Genomic DNA, 20,017 nt, shown 5'->3' on the forward strand with positions numbered 1-20,017 from the left:
ATGAATAGGGTAGGGAAAAAAAAATCTTGCTTTAGTCATAAACTGCATAGAAGGCCTGTCAGCAGTAAATCAAGTTGCCTGATAATTCTACATTGCAAGGCATGTCTCAAAATGTGACATAAAAATAAATGAATGTGTATTACAGAGAAAAATAGGAAGGATTAAATTTAGATAAATATAGTCAAAAAGTCCTCAAAATGAATTGCTTGAAGTGGCTGGGAAGCTGACAGTATAATAGTCATGGAGGCTTTTTTATGTCTTATCAGAGATGCCTGGCTTGGCTTAGGATGTCAGCTAGGTGCAAAGCTGTTGCTAGTAACAGAAAATAATCTGTTTGATGGAAAAGCTTAACACAAAATAAACTGTCTTGTGAGAACAAAAACTTAGTATTCCTCCAAAAACTTAGTATTCTTAAAAGTCAGTGTAAGATCTCGACATATATGGCTTAGCCACTTCAACTTAATTAAAAAACAGAAAGGTGTAAGTATATATTAAATACTTTACAGTAACACCTTTCTTTTAAACCTTCCCCAAAATGGAGTGAAGATTTATTCCTTATTACTGAAAGAAAGATAGAATAAATCTGAAGGTGAAATATTTCTGCTATCAAATTTAGTAACTTTATATAGAGTCTATATAACAAAGCAGAGAGCACATGAAGAACTGAAAGAACCAGAAACTGAAACTTATGGAGTGTGAGTAAAAATAATTAAAAGTAAAGAGACCGTAAAGAGAGCTGTGCTCTAAAGATTTCTACAATTGAAATGGTTTTCTATATTGTCTGTGGTGATTAGTATATTTGTACAGCACATGCAGTAGCTCCTTTCCTTCATCAACTGCACTATTACATGAAAATGTCGTTCTGTGCAATACCAGTTTGTTAGTGTAGGTAGTTATGGAAAACCTGAATGCAAACGCAGCAGGTGTGCTAAATATTAGACATTTCTGGGTTTGTGTTGATTAATGGTTCGGTTTACCATGACCTTTAAAATCATCTTTTCTTGTGAGTATAAAAATAGTACTTGCAAGACATCTGCGAGAAATGAAGCAATGGATTCAACAGACTATCATTTAATGCACCTGGAAAAAAAAATAGGCACTATAATTAAAGACCTGAAATGTTTTTGAACAACGAATAGTCTTTTAAAGTCTTATTACTTCTGAATGACCCCTAGTTTACAAGTGGATTTGTGTTAACACTAAATTAGTTTAATATTTTTGAAATTCTTAAGACCCTGTTATATATCTGTCTTTTCCCCTCTTAGACTCAGATTTGAATTTTCTTATCTGATTTCCAGCTATACAGGTACAATCCCTACAACAACAGCTTGTCCTCAGGACCAGAGAGTGCTCTTTGGTACTGTTTTATGTATTAGCATAGGTGAAGCCTTTTGGTTTTACTTTCAGTAACTGTCTGGAACATATCACACATGAGGAGAAGCTAGGAGAACTTAAGAGCCTTAAAAGAAGTCTAAAGGGAGATCTCTCTGCTATCTACAGTCAGCTAAACAGGTTGCCCAGAGTGGCTGTGGAGTCTCCAACCTTGCAGATATTCAAAAGCCATCTGGACATGATCCTGGGTAACTGGCTTTGGGTGACCCTGCTTGAGCAGGGGGATTGGACCAGATGACTTCCAGAGCTCCCTTCCAACATCAACCATTCTGTGATTCTGTGATATGCCATCCATTCATCTTTTCTATGCATCACACTGCATGTCATCATGATATAAAAGAAGTTTTGTGCTCCATGTTCTTCAAATGGCAGTCTCTGTTGCATTGTTATGCTACCAATGGTACAACACATGAAGCCTTTTTTTTTCCACTTGTTTGTATGTCAGACAGCCTTGACGCCTTCTTTCTGATATGTTCTTGTGACTGCTATGTATTGTTCTCATCCCTAAAGATGGGCAGATCAGCAGAGCCACCACTCACTACCACACTGCACTGCACAGATTCTGGAAATCAGACAGGAAGTACAGGAAGGGAAAAGGACCTCTGCCAGGCACCAGACTCTGAGTCAACAGCATCAGGTGCTGCAAACCTTGGGCTTTAGCCTAAAGTAACTGGTTAGTACTGACAGTAACAAGTCACTGTGGGACTTCTGTATGTGAAGACACACTGCGCTGCTCTCCTAAGGGAGATTGTGCAGGTCATCTACTTCCAGAGTACCACAGGCAAGCAGCCAGGTGAAGAAGAGACTTACCATCATATTCTGTACTTGTACTATCTCTGACAGTGACTGGTGACTCTGCAAGCACATAAGGAATAGAAATAAGAATAGCAGTGAGGGTGCAGAAATCATCAATCACCTTGTCGATCCATATCTTATGCAAGGCTGTGGGTGCTGTGCAACTACCCAGACTGTGCAGGGCCTGGGATGGAGGAGGTAAGGCAGGTGGGAAAGCTGTTTAAGGGGACTCACCCTCTCATAGACTGGAATTCTCTCCGTTCATTGCCCCCCCCTGCAGGACTCCTGGCAATATTTCCACTGTAAGGGCTACATTTCTCTCATTTCACAGGCCTTTGTGTAGCACTGGGGAAGACTCATGGACAAGATATCCTGCTACACTGACTGCAGACATTATGTAAGAGTCTTTGAGTGGTTCATTCCACACAATGAATGACAAGGGGAGCATCCTTTTCCCTCCCAGAGGGAGCACTTGGGAGCTCCATCCACCAAGGGCAGTCTCCAGCATGGCAGATGCTGCTTATCCTCTCCAGTCTCAGATTATACAGCTAGTTCAGTCACAACCCTCACAAGCATGATAGCTGCAGTCCACCAAGCCTGCTACATTACAGCAGTAGTTAAAAACACAAACAAAACCCCCAGATGAAACTGTTCATCTTCCCTTTACTTTCCTCATACACACAGCCTTTGCCAGCCTACTTGACCCCATTCTTTTGCTTATTCTTCACCCTTGCCTAACCACATCAAGCTCTGAAACCCCCCTCCCAACCACTCAGATACATCTCCCACCTTCACCAGACTTTGCTATTCCCTGAAATGAAAAGTCACAAGCAAAATTCTTATGAACTTTTTTAAATTTATTTATAAAGTCATCACAAACTGGAGGGTGAGTTACAGGGAAAGGAAGGGAAAAAATGAAAAAAAGAAGGCGATCAAGGGGGTGTGTATGGATAACAAGAAAGTCTAATACTCAGAAAACAAACAAAAGCCAAATATCATGCACCAGAAAAGGATAGTGGTGGTGGGGAGAAAGGGAAGTGAACTCCTGTTTGTCTATTTCATTTTCTCACCAATGTCAAGATGAGCAGCATAAACCTGGCAGTTTTGAGGTTTCCCAAGCTATCTCTCTGAGGGATTCAGGAGCTCCTGGAGTTTCTTCATCTAGCCCTTCCAAACCAAAGGATTCCTGAAGAATCTTGTTGTCCTCAAGCTTCTTGGATCACTCCTCCACCTTGGCTTCCATATGACTCTATCAACAAAGACCATCAGGACTGACAGTTGACCCCTTGCCACCTCTCCTGAGTATTATTCCACTTCCAGAGGGCTCTAAACAGGGCCTCATCCTTCTGTCCCTTCATAAGCCTTTTTAGTTATATGACCAATGGCTGACAACCCAACCTGTCTCTGTATAGCTCCTCAGGTCAACCCCTTCTTGTGACCAAGACCTCCTCTTCAGATGTCTCTGTGAAAGAAGCATATCAGACAGAATACGTTAATACCTGTTAGTGTATTTTCTTTCTTATTGCAAGCCACTTTCTATGAGCAGGGATCCAACATCTTATGTTACCTCAAGTGCACCTGGGAAAGAGGTGAATACCCTTCAGGTAAGTGGAGGGAGCTCTACATCAGGTTGCCATACTACTGCTATGCTGTTGCCTATGAATAATTCAGCCAGATCTGACGTCTGTGAATTACCCACACTGGTATGCTCACATATGGATTACTGCTGTAGAAGAATATCTACATGGGGTACACCCTGAAGTCTGTAACCGCTGTGTCCCAGTAAAGTGCTGTGTCCTGTGGAAGCCCTGAGATAAGTAATAGAAGACTCTTGTTCCATGCACACCTCTTCTGATTCACATTTCCTTGCTTCCTTCCCTGAACCTATTTTCCCTACCTAATGACGTAGATCAACACCCAGTTTCCTCCAGAATGCCAGATGGAGCACACATTCTTTTTCATCAGCCTGCTAAACCACATCTAGATTGAGCCTAGGGGACAATGACAGGGACCCTTCCCAACAGACTATTAGATATGTCTAGCTTTTTGGGGAGGGTGGGAAATTTAACTGTATGCAAGTTATATTGTACCACTTTTCCTTCAGGATAGATTCCTGAACTGTTTAACTTAATTATGTGGATATTATAGGGATAGTCAAGATGCATAGAGGGAAAGTGCTACTAAAGGACTTCAGTAGAACTGCGCTAAGTCCAAGATTGTCTCCCCACTGCCCCAACAGCCTCTACTCAGATACCACAGATATGGAGACACATACTTACTACATCTCCCTTCAACACTCCCTTAGAGTGCCTCAGCTGGCCACGTTTGGGTTTTGGACTTATCTAGAGCACTATTAGAATGAACAGCTTCTCACCTAGCTTATACCTCAGCTTGGCTAGTTTTCTAAAATGAGTGCATGATCTTCTGCTAAATATTTCAAAAACTTCAATCTGTTGGACACATTCTGCCCATGCTTATTACACACTGAAAGGAAAGAGTTCCTCATTGAATGTGCAGCATCTATTCTATTTTAATCACAGTTGCCAAATAAGATGGTTATTAGCCTTTATAACAGGATAATACTAGAGCTCCTTTTAATGAGCATTCTTGAGGAACAATTCAGCATTTAGAGCCTCTCAGGTCTGTAAGACTGTATTTATACTAGAAAATATAGCAGTGACAGAGAATGTTCCTGAGCACGAGAGTTTGTTAGTTTATGCTGTAAAACAGTAAGAATGGTCTCCAGTATGCTTTGGCCTAGGTCAACTATTACTCTCCCAAATATTTCACGGGTATAAGCCAGTGATCCTTTCCAGTTGTTAGTGTTAATATGATCACCTTGTTTTGGAACCTAAAAGAGATTCATAGTGTAGATGTGGGCTGATCTGTGCTAACTGCCCTCAATGCCAGGGTGTTTAATTTGCTGGTATTGACATAACTCAATAGAGTGAGGTGGAAGATGCATTATTTAGATTCTTGGAATGAGGCTTCTAAAAGCCAGATTAAGTACCTTATGTTTTATAGATCCCAGCTTGAGTTAATTTTTCTTTTGCTTTTTATTTTTTTATTTATTTATTTTTATTCAGAGAGATGAAACATGAAAGAACCACTAGATCTGTAATGTAAAACTAATGTCTATCTTACATGAAATCATCCAGGGTTAAGTTGATGGAATGAAGAGATAGCAAACACATAATTTCTTCTGTTAAATTAATTCACAGGTTTATTTTCTCCACTCATAAATGTGTGTGCCTAATTTTCCCTTTTAATTTGTCTGGCTACAATTTCAAGTCCGCTGTCACGCCTTTTTTCCTTAAATAAAAAGGCAGTTTAATAATCCCATGAATGTAGTGTAGTATACTGTTGATCTTCTTTTTGATTAAACAGATTTATATTTCTTGCTGAAGGTATTTCTTCTAGACCTTAAATCATATTTGTCTGTTGTTGTACACCCTCTGAAATTTTTTCTGACATCTTATTTCCAAAGTGAACTGCAGAAATATATACAGAATCTAATACAGCTTCATATGAAGTGAGACTAAAAATCACTTCTCTATTCCTGTTCAGTACTCCTGTTTTATATCCAGTGATTCAATACCTCATATTTTGACGCAGCATCACAGTTAACATGCTTGTAAATCCTTTTCAGAGATACTACTCTGTAGGATCTAATTAGGATCTAATATCCATTTTATAAAGATGGCCTCAATTTCCTTATTTCTTATTTTCAACTATTGTGTTCCCCAGGGCTCAGTTTTGGGGCCGGTCTTGTTCAATATCTTTATCAATGATCTGGATGAGGGGATCAAGTGCACCCTCAGTAAGTTTGCAGACGACACCAAGTTGGGCGGGAGCGTTGATCTGCTCGAGGGTAGGAAGGCTCTGCAGAGGGACCTGGACAGGCTGGATCGATGGGCCGAGGCCAACTGTATGAGATTCAACAAGGCCAAGTGCTGGGTCCTGCACTTCGGCCACAACAACCCCATGCAGCGCTACAGGCTTGGGGAAGAGTGGCTGGAAAGCTGCCTGGCGGAAAAGGACCTGGGGGTGTTGGTCGACAGCCAGCTGAACATGAGCCGGCAGTGTGCCCAGGTGGCCAAGAAGGCCAATGGCATCCTGGCCTGTATCAGAAATAGTGTGGCCAGCAGGAGTAGGGAAGTGATTGTGCCCCTGTCCTCGGCCCTGGTGAGGCCGCACCTCGAATACTGTGTTCAGTTTTGGGCCCCTCACTACCAGAAGGACGTTGAGGTGCTGGAGCGTGTCCAGAGAAGGGCAACGAGGCTGGTGAGGGGTCTGGAGAACAAGTCTTCTGAGGAGCGGCTGAGGGAACAGGGGTTGTTTAGCCTGGAGAAGAGGAGGCTGAGGGGAGACCTCATCGCTGTCTACAACTACCTGAAAGGAGGTTGTAGCGAGGTGGGTGTCGGTCTCTTCTCCCAAGTAACTAGTGATAGGACGAGAGGAAATGGCCTCAAGTTGCACCAGGGGAGGTTTAGATTGGACATGTGGAAAAATTTCTTTACTGAAGGAGTGGTTAACCATTGGAACAGGCTGCCCAGGGAAGTGGTTGAGTCCCCATCCCTGGAGGTATTTAAAAGACGAGTAGATGAGGTGCTTAGGACATGTTTTAGTGGGCATGGTGGTGTTGGGTTGACGGTTGGACTCGATGCTCTTAGAGGTCTTTTCCAACCTCAATGATTCTATGATTCTATGATTCTATTCTTGAGGTTACGTTAAAAACACTTTGTTTAAATAGACTTAACTTACCAACCAGACCAAATTGTGCCACATGACTTTTTTCATTACCATTTATCAGCCTGCAATCACTTGTATTATCCACATTTTTTTCAACAACTGTTATCCTTATTTACATGTCACTTTTGAGAAGCATCAGGCCTAACAGCAGACCCATGGACTTTTTCCAGCATTGCCTTTTTCAGTGATAATTCCCTATTGTCTGCTTGAGAGCTATTTCTTAATCAACTTCTTGTGTAATTACTGATGTTCTCTATTTCTATTTGTTAATTATTGTGTGCTACTAAATCAGTTGTCTCTTTTATAATTTAATACATAAGTAGTTATGTTATCAATCAGGCTTTCAAGAATTAAATAAGATTGGGGTGACAAGAACTGTTCTCTCTAAAATCTGTTGACAAGCTTATAACTCTACCTTGTCATTTTATTTCTATCAAAAGGATCTCAATCTCAATTTCCTTTTTTTTCCTTCAAGTTTTAATATTAGGATAAATGGTCATTTGTTTGGGGTTTCTTTAATTTATTTTTAGCACAATAATAACACTTCTCCAGCCTTTTGGCAGTTCCTTTATTTTCCAAGACAGACTCAAAATTGTTTCATGGTCAAGGACTACTCAGATAATTTCTTCAGAACTACCAGGTACAAGTTCTATGTTGTTTCGGATTTTTTTAAATGTTCATGTCTATCAGTTGTTGCTTAGATCCTTCCTATTTACAAATAGTCTGGCTACTACTATGTAATCTCTAAGTGAAGTAAATATCTGACATTACCTCTTTCCAATTAGAAATCCAATGTGAAAAATTCTAATAAGTATCAAATACTGACGTTATTCTTGTTTGCTAACTCTATCTCCATTCACTGCACTTAATAAGTATTTTCTTACTCAAATTTCTTTCATTCCTCACATTCTTTAAAAAAATCCCTTAACATCCCAAGAACCAGCAGCTATGGAGCTTTTTTTCCGATATCTTTAGTTTCCTTTGACAAATTTCTGTCTATAATCTTATTTTTATGGTTACCTATTACATCTTTTCAGCTGGTACTTATATTTTTCCAATCTTGAATTACTTAGAATGTACTTCTAATGTTATTTACAATATCATTTCATTGCTAAGCCAGTCTGGTGTCTGAGCTGTTGATTTAAGGGGTCCTTAAGAGTTTTTACACTTTAGAAAATATTGAATTATCCTTAAAGAGATTTGATTCAGACTTTTTTTTTCTTTTTTTCTTTTTTTTTTCAATTCTGTCTAATCTTTTCCCTTGAGCAAATTTTACTTGTGTTCTTTCACAGCATGGGTAAACTGAAACTTTTGGTACACCAATATACAAAGAAGTCTTTGGTTTCTTTTTGGCATTTGTTTCCTGAGTTAAAAATTTAGATCCTCAAAACCCTCCTCCAACTGCTCTTTGATCTTCAACCGAATTAGAGTACCAGTCTTTCTTCCTGTCAAGACCACCAGCCACATAAGTTTCTTCTCTGTGGCAAGTTACCTACACCATGGTTAAAAGGTTTGTCAAACTAGGAATGCTCCTTACATATTTTGTCTGCAAGGCATGACCCAAAAGGAATTCTTGGAAATTTTTACTAGGTCAAATAGTGCACTGCAAGGAGAAAGAGGTAATTATAATTTCTCAGCACCTGCTTTCAAAGCTGAGTGCTTCTAGCAATCCTCTTTATGATTAACAGCCTGGTGTTTCTCCTTAGGCTAAAGAATCTATCTGAACTCTGATCTTCCATGTCTATTTTGACCACTCTAACTAGTACACTATTGGGTGTAAGAGGGAAAAGAAGCACTAACTATCCACTGTGTTTTGGGGCTTCCTGGCAAAAAAAAAAAAAAAAGAACTGATATGACTAATCTGCCCAACTTTGAGTGATTTCTGTTATGAATCCTAGTGGAAAGATTTATGTTCTTCAGGCCAAAAGTGAGACACTTAAGCATCCCTCTTGCCTTAGTATTTCTTACTGATTAGTATAGCTGGCTCCACTCAGCTTGCTGGCCTCTGTGAACCTTGCATGCAAATTCTTACCTCTCTCATCATTTCTTCATGGACTGTAGGCACACAACTTGATGCTGAAGCTTCTGCCAAGCAACAAACACACCTGAAAGTTAAACACTGCAAAACTGAGCCCAAGTTTCCCTGTGGATCAGGCTCCAAGCATACTCACATTCCTATATATTTACTACATATGTCTGTAATTTAAAATAATTATAATTTTATATAAACAAGTATAACTGTTTAGGAGGATCTTCTACTTCCTTATATCTTACATAATCAAGTCCTGATAACTAATCACTAGGCATATGTCAGCCATCGTTTGATATTTTTTCATCTGCCATAGTGAGGTCCAGACTACAATCCTGTGCCCTTTGGTGGAAAGCATTTTGTGTTAGAAGACTGTCATCAACAAGGTTTTGAAACTGTAATACTGCTTTACTGTTGACTCTAAAAAAAATAAAGGCCTCGGATGGATCCCTAAAGTCTGACTCATTCTTTCTTAAGCTGTCAACAAGTAAATCAAATACAGAAATCTTTTACATGAAGACAGAGTAAAATAATTTTTTAAAAAAATGTTTAGAATTTCAGGTCTTGATCCTGAAAACACTAATGTATGTGGCTATCTTTATGTATGCAAGCATTTTCATTTCAGTAGAAGTATGTACATCTAAGTGACTGCAGAACTAGCTCTCAGATGGAGTTGGAAATACCTCTGGCTCCATGTGATCCATCACTTCCACAGGTAGGATGCAGGCTTGTGGAAGAATAAACAGGTTATTTTTTATAAAAGAACCAAATGATCTGGGAGCCTAAGTCCCATTTTACAATCTGACTGATAAGTGTAAGATAACAGGAGATGTCATCTCACTAGACAGCACCTGAAATTTTTTGCCAAGTTATATAATGCTTGGGAACTTAAAATTACAAGATTAAGATTCTACTGAACAATCTAATGTAATGAAAAAATCAATATCTGAGATTTAAAAGCATAAAAGTAAATAGAAGGAAAATAGTTGATAAGAATAGGTCACACAAAAGTTGAAAATCTAAAATTAAATATTTAATTAGAACTCTGATTTTGCTTTCAAGGTAGGTGGCATTGCACAGGCTATATTACAATCTTTTATAGTATTTATTTTTTTGCCAAAGAGAATACTGTTTATTTTTGACAGGCCACTTTAAATTAACACATGTGTAATAGGATCAGAACTGAAAATCAGCTAAAGATGGTAAATTTTACATTATTGGGAAAATTACAATTTTTTTGTATTGTAAAAACATTTATTTTTAACAATTTACCTACATTAATCAAAAAAGTACAGCATATTTAATAATTTTACAAATTCTTCATAAAAAATATATCTCTGTACAAAAAGTTCTTTTGCACCTACTTCATGTCACAGCAGCATGTAGTGAAATGGCAGAATGAAATACTGGGAATGAAAATTAGATTGACTTGATCATAATACCAGCGTTCTTCCCCAGCCCCCCCCCCCCCCACCCTCCCACCTTTTTTTTTTTTTTTTTAATAACAGCTTTTCTTTGTTTACAAAATATTTTACACAAGAAAAAAAAAATTATTGCAGCTAGCCTGGAGAAAGGCAAGATGTGTGATACAAGCAGCAGTTTTTAACAGCTTTGAAGCACATAACCTCTTTTTTAAAAAAAATATATAGCATGTATTATTAACCCATCATAATGATCTGGTCAACACTGGGGGAAAAGTCTTCTGCATGTATCTCAGAAAGCAGATTTCCTGGCTGCCATTACTCGGCCACTGCACAACATTTTAAGAGTCTTATTCTGATGAAGCACCATATATAAGTGCATGCATACACAGCCCCCTGTAAAATAACTTCAGGAGAAAGATCCAACCTGAACAGAAGACTTAAACATAGAGGAGAAGGAGAGGCATTTGAAGGATGTGGATAGAGCTGATAAAACTATAAGAGCTCTCCTTTACTTGGGTTCCAGTCTGAAGCTCCTGTTTAATCAACACTCCAGACAAACATCTTAGGATAATTTGTCAGCGTGCCCCAATTTTGAGTGTCCCTAATCAAAGAACACTCACTCGGGATAAACACTCCTTACATAACCTCCCCAAAATGAACCACTAGATAAAGGATTCACAGGATCTGGGCTCTCTAATACAAAAGATCAAATAATGTAACTATTCTGTTTTCTGGGACCTTTCTTCCAATACATTCCTTGGTGGTCATAGTAAGACAGGTCACTGAAGAATACACTAAGGTCAGGAGTAGAAAACATCAATAATAGCTACTTAGCTAGAATTTTGTGGTTGTTTTCAATACTACAATTTTTTCTGCCATTGCCACTACAGAAAGACTTCCAAAGCAGTAATGTTGATTTTGAACACCTGTCAAAAACTTTAATCACACAACAGCTTCCCTCCCTGGCCCACTGTTCCTACAGAAGCTCTTCATTTGCAGAGCAACTTCCTCTACAGGGGGGAGGATCAGGACAACAACTTTGATCTGATGACTTTGTTCTTTCCTAGGAAATGTGAAGGGGTCTGAGATGTGACAGATAAATGAAACTTACTGTGCAAAAACCTCAGGAACAAACAAAAAAAAAGCCAAAAACTACTAATAAAATGAACAAGGAACTGACTGGAAAGGATTATTTATTAAATTTTCTTCAGAGTTTCTTGCTCATATGAAGAATATAACAGCTGGAGGCCCTACAATACTGTATTATATTGCTGGTATTTTTCATCTAACAGATGTAGAGTTGTTAAGCTGACCATTTACCTTTGAAATTTTCTTTGCGTTCTGCAACATTAGCTGAAAAACCTGTTATTGGGCTTACATTACCTTTTTGTTTTGTGTATAACAGTCAGACCTACACACATATGGAGTTCAGAAATATTTTCCTACAGTTTTTGATAGCAACTGGATATTAGGACAGTTTGAAATTCAGAAAACTAAAACAAAATGACAACAACAAAAACAACCCTGAATTTTAAAGAAAATCGAAGCAACTTTCCTGGTTTCTGAGCTTAACGTGTATGACTAAAATCAGATTTTGCTTCATTATTTCCTGTAATTTCCTAATTTTAAAACTCAATTTAATAAATCTGCCCAATGGCATCTTTTGTTTGTTTGTTTGTTTTCATTCAGTAAAACCTCTAATTCTAAGCAAATGTTAATGATTTACTCAACCATTCATATTTACAAATGTCAAACTTTCTCTGTCAAACTGTGTAAGTACAAAAGCAGTAAGCAGTGTGTTTAAAAAATCTGAAAAGAAACAGAAAGCAAAGATAGTTGAATATTTCTCTTTGTTCAAAATAGAAACTGAATGACAGCTTGTTATAGACAATTTGCACTGGGTTTACATATGCTACTGTAATGTGTTTTAGTTCCATGTAACATCAGAAAATGATGTCATATTACAGGAAAAAATGGAAAAAAATGCAAAAGGGAAGACTGTATTATGAGCACAAGCTCACAGGCTTTATGAGCTATCTAAAATAAATTACTATTCACATTTGTACATGGCAAGCAGCAATAGCTGCTTAACCCCCCTGCTGTTAAATAGTATGATACTGACAATGGTGATTGATGACTGATTTCAGAAGAAAACAATACTGGCAATGAAATTTTTTTAGAAATGGGCTCTTGTTCTGGCTGAAAGTCTCCAGTGACTTGTAATCATGTTTACAAAGAGATTTAGTCAAAAATTGACAAAAGAAATCTTGTCCTCTATCGCACAAGATTTTAACTGGTGCTAAGCATGGGGCTCATAATTTAATATTCCAAGTAAATTTATTGTGGAATGTTTTGCTTGGCAAAGAGTGAGTGAATGTCTATATACAATGGACTGTGTGTAGAAACCCTGTATATTTTTACCAGTATCTTACTCAGTCATCCATAACACTCTAGTGCAAAAAAATTGTGCATTAACATTTTGCAATATAACGGCTGATTGGAAAATTGGCAAACTGCCCTATGTATGAGATACACTATAAGTTTCTTTAATTTTAACAAGATTTCAATGGTAAAGCATTCGCAGGTGTATGCAACCTCAAGGAAGGTTGTCTTCTCCTTCAAGAGAGCTTTATTTCTTCAGAATATTCCTGGGGATAATCTGTGGTGCTATCATTTGTCACAGTACTCAAAGGATTTATCCAAGTGCCCAGAAGAATGCATTGAAAGGCATCCAGCCACATACAAATATGAAAGTCTGAGGCATTAAATATGACAAATTGGCATGACTCGGCAGTCTTCCTTAAAGTGTGCCTTGATTTGAAGCAGATGCAGCCAGGCATTTTGATCCAACTTTAAGATGAAAAAATATTCTTTGTCTGATCCCCAGAAGACTGACACGTTTTTACCAGAAAATTTAGCTGCATGTAGGCTGACAGATGTTAAAGATTACAGCAGCAAAGCCAAGAGAAGAAGGGAAACTGGTATATGGCACCAAAGGAATTACTGCTTGTCCATCAGAGGTATGGCTATGAATCAGTCATATTGGGCACTGAAGGCTATACCACTGTACAAACTGTGTTCAGAGTCGTATCAAACCTCACAGCCTTTGCCTCTGTGGGTTTTAAGTTTGTGTCATACATGGGATTTTCAAATGAAGCCTGTCCATTACTGTTTTCATGTCCAGCATACCCATTGTACTGTACTTTTGGTCTTGTTCTGGGAAAAAAAGACAGGAAATTATTATTAGTAAACCTTAAAAATAAACATTCTACAATTATCTCGGGTTTTATCTATAATATTTCCATCCTGTCTACACAAGTTGCACGACACTATCTAAAAGTGATAAAAGGAGACCCAGAAAGGACGTTGCAGTGACTTAAAAAGTAAGAGAAATCTGTCTGGAAGTTATTTTTCATAGCATGAAGAGAAGAAAACAAATTCCTAATGGTCAAACCGACGCTACAAAGCACAGAGACAATGTAGGCAAAATATAGGTATGCATTTTCCATTATAAAAAATGTCAAAAGAATGACAACTTCATAGCTTGTTGTTAGTGCCAAAATTGGCAGCCAAAAGTAAAGCAACATACAACAAAAGTACAAACAAAAGTAAAGTTGGAACTGATAACATTTATAATATTTTCTGTCAGTAGTAAAAATTATGATATTTTGTGATAACATTTTCAGTTTTAGATTGCTAGTCTGACTACAAAAGAATCCTTACACAGAGTGGAAACACTTATTCCAGCTTTACTAAATTAACACCTTACCTATTTCCAAATATATATTCTTGTCTTTCTAAAGTATTGATATTAATGTCAAAACTACAGTAGCATCTTTAACAGGTGAATTTAATTTGACCACCATCAAGCATATTCTAATTGACTTTCCTGGAGATTTGGGATTTTACCCACACTAATTTTTACAATATACCTAGGAAGGCAACTGGACCATCTGTGCAAATATTCTGATGAAGAACAACAGAACTTGTCAATTTAAAAGACTTGAATGGAGTAGATGACTAGGTGTACATAGAAAGATGAGAGTGAGTGGCTCCTCATTCATCCTCTTGATAGCATCTTGGGGTTTAGATGAGATAAACACCCACAGACTTTATTGAACTAGGTGTTTTCGAGCAGAGGTAGAGGGAACGGTTTAGTAATTTGCTGCTATCAGCTATTTATTACCATTCCAGAGCAAGAAGTTAGCGCTGCACCATTGAAGTGCTGTAACAGGTCTCCTGGGTACTACTAAATCTAAGCCACTGCAAAGTCAGCCAGCATAGCTTCCGTCAGGCAACTCTTGCACTGACGTAACAAGTGTCCAGAATATGTTGCACTGCTAGTGGTAGTAACCTTCAGATAAGGGTCAGTAATTTCAGTTATTACAGATAGATCTGCCATAGCATGCCTGCTTACCTCCATAAATACTTCCAGCAATAAACGCTACTAGATACCTTGACAGAGATTTTATATGTCCAAACATATGTGATCAGATTGATCAAATCCTAACTAATACTCACATAAATTTTGCCATTTGAATATCAAAGGATACAAAGAATTATCTTTCAGTAACCACTCTTTTATTTTGGATAGTGTTTTACTACCATAAAAAACCATATCAAAACTTCAAGGATGTTCACATTTTTATGCAAAGTTCTGTTAGAATATATTAAGCCAATAATTAAATGAAAAATAAAAGAGAATTGTGCAGACTTTCTGATATATCCAGTAAAATGATATCCTATTATATTATATTTTACTACTTTAACCTTAAATCTCTTAGCATCTAAAAGTATCTAAACAAATATATAAAGGGGGTTCAGTATATAATTTTATACATGTAATTGAAATAAGGCAAGAAAGTCAACGAAGGAGTGCAAAATGTAGATGCTTGGTGCTTAATAAATGTAAAACAATTTAGAAAAGAATCTCATGATAAAACTTCAGAAAAGGGTTCCTGAAAATCAAACTCTTTTTTAGAAACTTATTCTGTTTTGGACAGCAGATAGGGAAAACTATCACTGGAAAGATGTCAGTAATGGAAATTGACAACTTACAAATAATTCTGTAACTCATAAATATGTCTTTTTCTGCATATTTTCATTTTAGAAGTAATAACACATGCTTAGAAATCTTAACTAGGAGCTTTCCTAAGTGTAAGTAATTAAATATATTTTAATTCTGTTCAGAAAGACTGAGATGCTGTCTTCATTCCTGAAGCAATCCCTGTCTGTCAGATAAAGGTACAGAAACTGTGTAAAAAAGATTTAACAACCCTGGTTCTAATTATATGATATTAATCTGACATAGGCACAGCAGAAACATCCATAAAATCGTCCCCTAAGAAGACCTTCAAATTCTCTGATATAGAGAGCCTCTAAGGGCATAACTACTATTGCATCATTGTGAAAATTTCATGTTGTTATTCTGGTCGTTAAGGTAATTTCAAGAAAGTCCCTTCAAAAGTTAAAGATTCTGTTCTCTTTCCTTTGGAACATCCTTTGTTTTGAAGAGAATAAAGGTGACCTAAAGTTACTTTATATCAATAATCAACTTTTTAATTTTCTGATGACAATGTGACACTGATAACCCCTCTAAAAACTGTGGCTTAATGGAAGAAATTGTTTGAAAAGATAAAAAAGGAAGAATTTTCTTTGAAAGATTAAGTTATAAGTAACATCTCCTTTTTCAAGTATCTAGTGCATTTAAATTAGATTAAGGTAGGCAGAACTGCAATGCTGTATCAGCAGTACGATAAACGTTGGGGTTACAGCTGCTTGTCTGAAGACTAAGTTTTATCTCTCTTAAATACATATATATTTCTACTAAATAGAAAACAGAATCTCCACTGCTTATGTAGGCCATAACAAGCTTCATAGAATAAACCACATAATGTACCCCTATGTCACAATACAGTTTTATTAAATTTTTCTTAGAGTTTGCCGCCTCTTTCTAAGAGTAAAATGACAGCAATGTTCCCTTTACGTTCCATCTCTTCACCCAGTCTGAATGTCTGTGCTTTCATGCTGCTGTTTCGGTTACCCCATTGCAGAACAGGAGCTATCTGAGAATGCAGATCTGTAGGCATCAGAAAGGCATCTTACAATAACATGTTCTGAGACAGAGTTCACAGCTCTTCCTGAGCAGTTTTTTCAACAAAAGGCTATAATACATCTCAGAACATGTATCATTTTAACTGGAGTTCATAAGTTCAAGCCCCATTGCAATTTCTTTTTCCTAAATCATCTAATGCTGAGGTAGGTAGACAGTCCAGTCCATCACAGGGCAATGGTGGACTTCAGTTTGTCTATATGATTTCTTATAATCATGAAAAACTCTTGGTATGATGATTATAGAACAAAAGTTTTAAGAGCATGTTATTAAAAATCAGGATTTCTGTTAAGCACCATTTTGCAAACTGCAAATAACACAAGGAGGTCAGAGAGTATTGTAGCTCAATACAAAAGAATAAGAATTGTTCCAGAAAGCTCTAGCCAAATAGCACTCAGAATGAACAAATATTCAATAAATACATAGATATCAGCTTTTAACCAAATTTCAGACAAGATGGTTGGATTTATTCTATTATCTAAAGACGTGTAAAAATTTCATATGAGCTGAAGTGATGCCAATTCTAGTAGTATCCACTAGCTTATTCAGCATGTACTGTAAGTAGTCTCATTATGGTTTGTTCCCTCATGGGATATATGCATTTTTCAGCTTGTATAATTAATATTCATAAGCATTTTGAAAGAAGCAGCATCCATTCAATTTAATAAAGCATTAAAATGAAAGAATAAAACATATGACCTGAGATTTCAATCTGATTCAGCCTAATGAACCAAGAAGGTTGATAGATCTTTGCTCCTTAACACAGTGACTCATTTTTGTAATTGCTCACCATTAAGAACTGCCCTGCACTGAACCCCTTTGTGGGAATACTTAGAAATATTTGTCTTTCTAGAGAAAAGAGATTCTTGAAAGCTTTAGTAGTGTTGTCTAGTTACACTTACCTATCAAAATTAAAACAAAAAGCTTATTAAGTTACTGAATAAATAACATTTACAATACCTGTGTTTGTAGAGGTAAAATGCAAATCCTGATAATATTAGAGCAAAGAATGGTACCAGGATGGCAGCTGCAACAGAACTGCTGTTTGTACCGTAATAGTGATTTGAAAGGTCTGTGTCTGCACTTAAAGGACCTGAAAAGAAATAAAAAGAGCAGAAATAAAATTCCCAGGTTTTCTATCTCACAGTTCTCTTTTTATTCAAGAATGAAAGAAAATGGTGTCTTGATAAAATAATTCTATTTAAAAAGATGAAATAAATAACATGCAGTATCATAGTATAAATCTTAATACCACTTAATAATGTATCAATAACTATCAAAATGATTTGAAAGCAGTATTCAGCAAGTAAAATAATTATGAACTACACCTCTCACAAGTCACTAATTTAATGAAGTTAAGCCGTTTACCTTCTACAAGAAAAAATGATAATACTGCAAAAAGTATTCTATGCTTGCAGCCTTAATATTCAGCTGAGAAACAACAAGCAATGCAAGACCACATCAGAAATGGAAAAAGTAAGAGAGAATTGAAGTAACCGCAACAAACCACAATGGTTCTGCTCGGCTCAATAGCACTCCCAAGTCTGTGCACCTGTGTGCATGTCCTGGCTGCTTTACAGCCCCTTTTTAGGGGTGAGACATGAGCATGTTTTAGAGCCTATGTCAGCTGCGTTTGCACTGGGATAAAACTGAGGTGCAGAGAATGCAAAGGCGGTCACCTGTGGCATGGCCACACTGAGTTCCTGTTGTGGACAAGCAGATAACCCAGACTGTAAGGCATTTTGCAGAACCCTTTTTTCCGTCAGTATAAAGAGAGACATTGTTAAATTACTTACATAGGTGGCCAACTTGACAATTCAAATTGTGAAGCATGAAAAATGTTATAGTGAAAAATATAGAAAATTTTTATAGGAAAAAAAAATGACAGCCAATTCCATGTTACCAGTTTGAACTCACAGCTCTTCAGAGAGCAATATATAGATCCTACCCAAGGAAAAGAGACCAGGACAGAGGGAAAGTACAGCAAGGATGGGGCTGGGACAGATATCTGGGCTTGCTATTCTGGGATATTTTTGCTGATGCTAGTAGAGAAGAATAGGAGACACTGGTGTTTACCACTCAGAAATGCTCCAACTCACCAGTACACACTGTCTCAAATACCACGACTCCCTCATTGATGGCAACAGCATCAATCAGTCTTTTCAGGACCCTGGCAGAGACCAGTTATAGAGCAGAGACACAGCCATTGAGCTGCTTTCGGCAGTCTACTAAAATATCTAAATAACTTGCAAAACTGAGACAGAAGCAAACAGTTATCCTATGATGTCTTGCAGTTCAAGCTCAATGTGAAAAAGGAACGAGGTAAATTTTTGTTCTGTTAGATATTTTTAAAACTTACACATTTCAATTGCTAATATTATGATACATTTTGTGCAATTCATTTTACAAAACGTATTAAATTCTAGGAAGTAATTAAGTTCCCTTTAAAATGAAGACAGCCCCCCTAAGAATTTCAGAATTGCCAGATTTGATCTCTAAACATGACAAAATACTGTACTTCAACATTTTTCACTGCCTTAATCTTCTGTCACAGTTCAGACTCCTGTATATTTCTCTGCAGAACTGGTGAAGGCTAACCTTTTCAAATTAATAAACCTACTACTGTGGTAGTTGTGATCATGTTATCAGCTTTATCACACTACTGTGGGGTATCTCAATTAACATTGAACTGTTTTAGAGTAGAACCAGTGTATTACAAAAACCTTTGGTCTTTAGTAATCCAATATTTGTCCCAACACTCAAGGTGTGGAAGGCGTGTTGGCATAATTTTGTGTATTTGTATTGTGTTGAACATGTACTGGACATTCTCCAACCAATCTAAATTAAAGACAGAATCAAATAGTTACCACAGTTAAGAAAAGTTTAAGAAATGTTAATTTAAATGCTTCTTTTGAATTTTTTATTGGTTAGAAGTGATGGAAGTTTAAAAAACTGCATGCAGTTATCACTGTTTTTATCCTTTACTATCATAATCTCCAGCTGTTTTTCCAATTATTTGGAGTAATTAATAAAAAAATATGGTAATGATCAAATTCATTGTAGTCAGCAAAAACCTGGAACTTTATATTCTAACTCTTATTTAATATTCTAACCAAGTACCAAGACAAACAGAAATATGTATGATCAACGAACTTTTAATTTATATCTCAAAGCTTTTATCATGGCACATATGATAGACACATTTTCATGTATAAGTAGCAGAAAAATTATAAAATATCTAATCAGAATTCAGCTAAAAGAAAACAATAGTTTGAAATTCATAATAAGCAATTCTTGGTATGAAATTTTGGTATGGAATTTTTTAAAAATTTAAATACAGGGTTTTTTGTGTAACAACATTTAAAACTAGGAACAAACTTACATTTAGGTAATTTAAGTTATTTCTGGTAACTGACTTACATTTAATACTTACTACTCAAAACTCTTATCGGAGGTAATTGAATATTCTGTATCTCTACAGTTTTTAAAATACCACATTTAGTGTAACAAAGC

General features: G+C 36.8%; 1 protein-coding gene across 1 annotated transcript in view; it reads right to left on the bottom strand.

Moving 5' to 3' along the window:
• Window positions 1-10,465: 10,465 nt before the first annotated feature.
• The window catches only part of CSMD1 (CUB and Sushi multiple domains 1), a 1,284,461-nt gene continuing 1,274,909 nt past the window's right edge, over window positions 10,466-20,017 (bottom strand). The window contains exons 69-70 of the mRNA XM_076332906.1: window positions 17,465-17,597; window positions 10,466-13,608 (exon numbers count right to left, since the gene is read on the bottom strand). Coding sequence (XP_076189021.1) covers window positions 13,449-13,608; window positions 17,465-17,597 — 293 coding nt within the window. The 3' untranslated portion in view covers window positions 10,466-13,448. The remainder of the gene's footprint in view (window positions 13,609-17,464; window positions 17,598-20,017) is intronic.

This window comes from Aptenodytes patagonicus, chromosome 3 (genome assembly GCF_965638725.1).
Source record: "Aptenodytes patagonicus chromosome 3, bAptPat1.pri.cur, whole genome shotgun sequence".
Taxonomy (NCBI): Eukaryota; Metazoa; Chordata; class Aves; order Sphenisciformes; family Spheniscidae; genus Aptenodytes; species Aptenodytes patagonicus.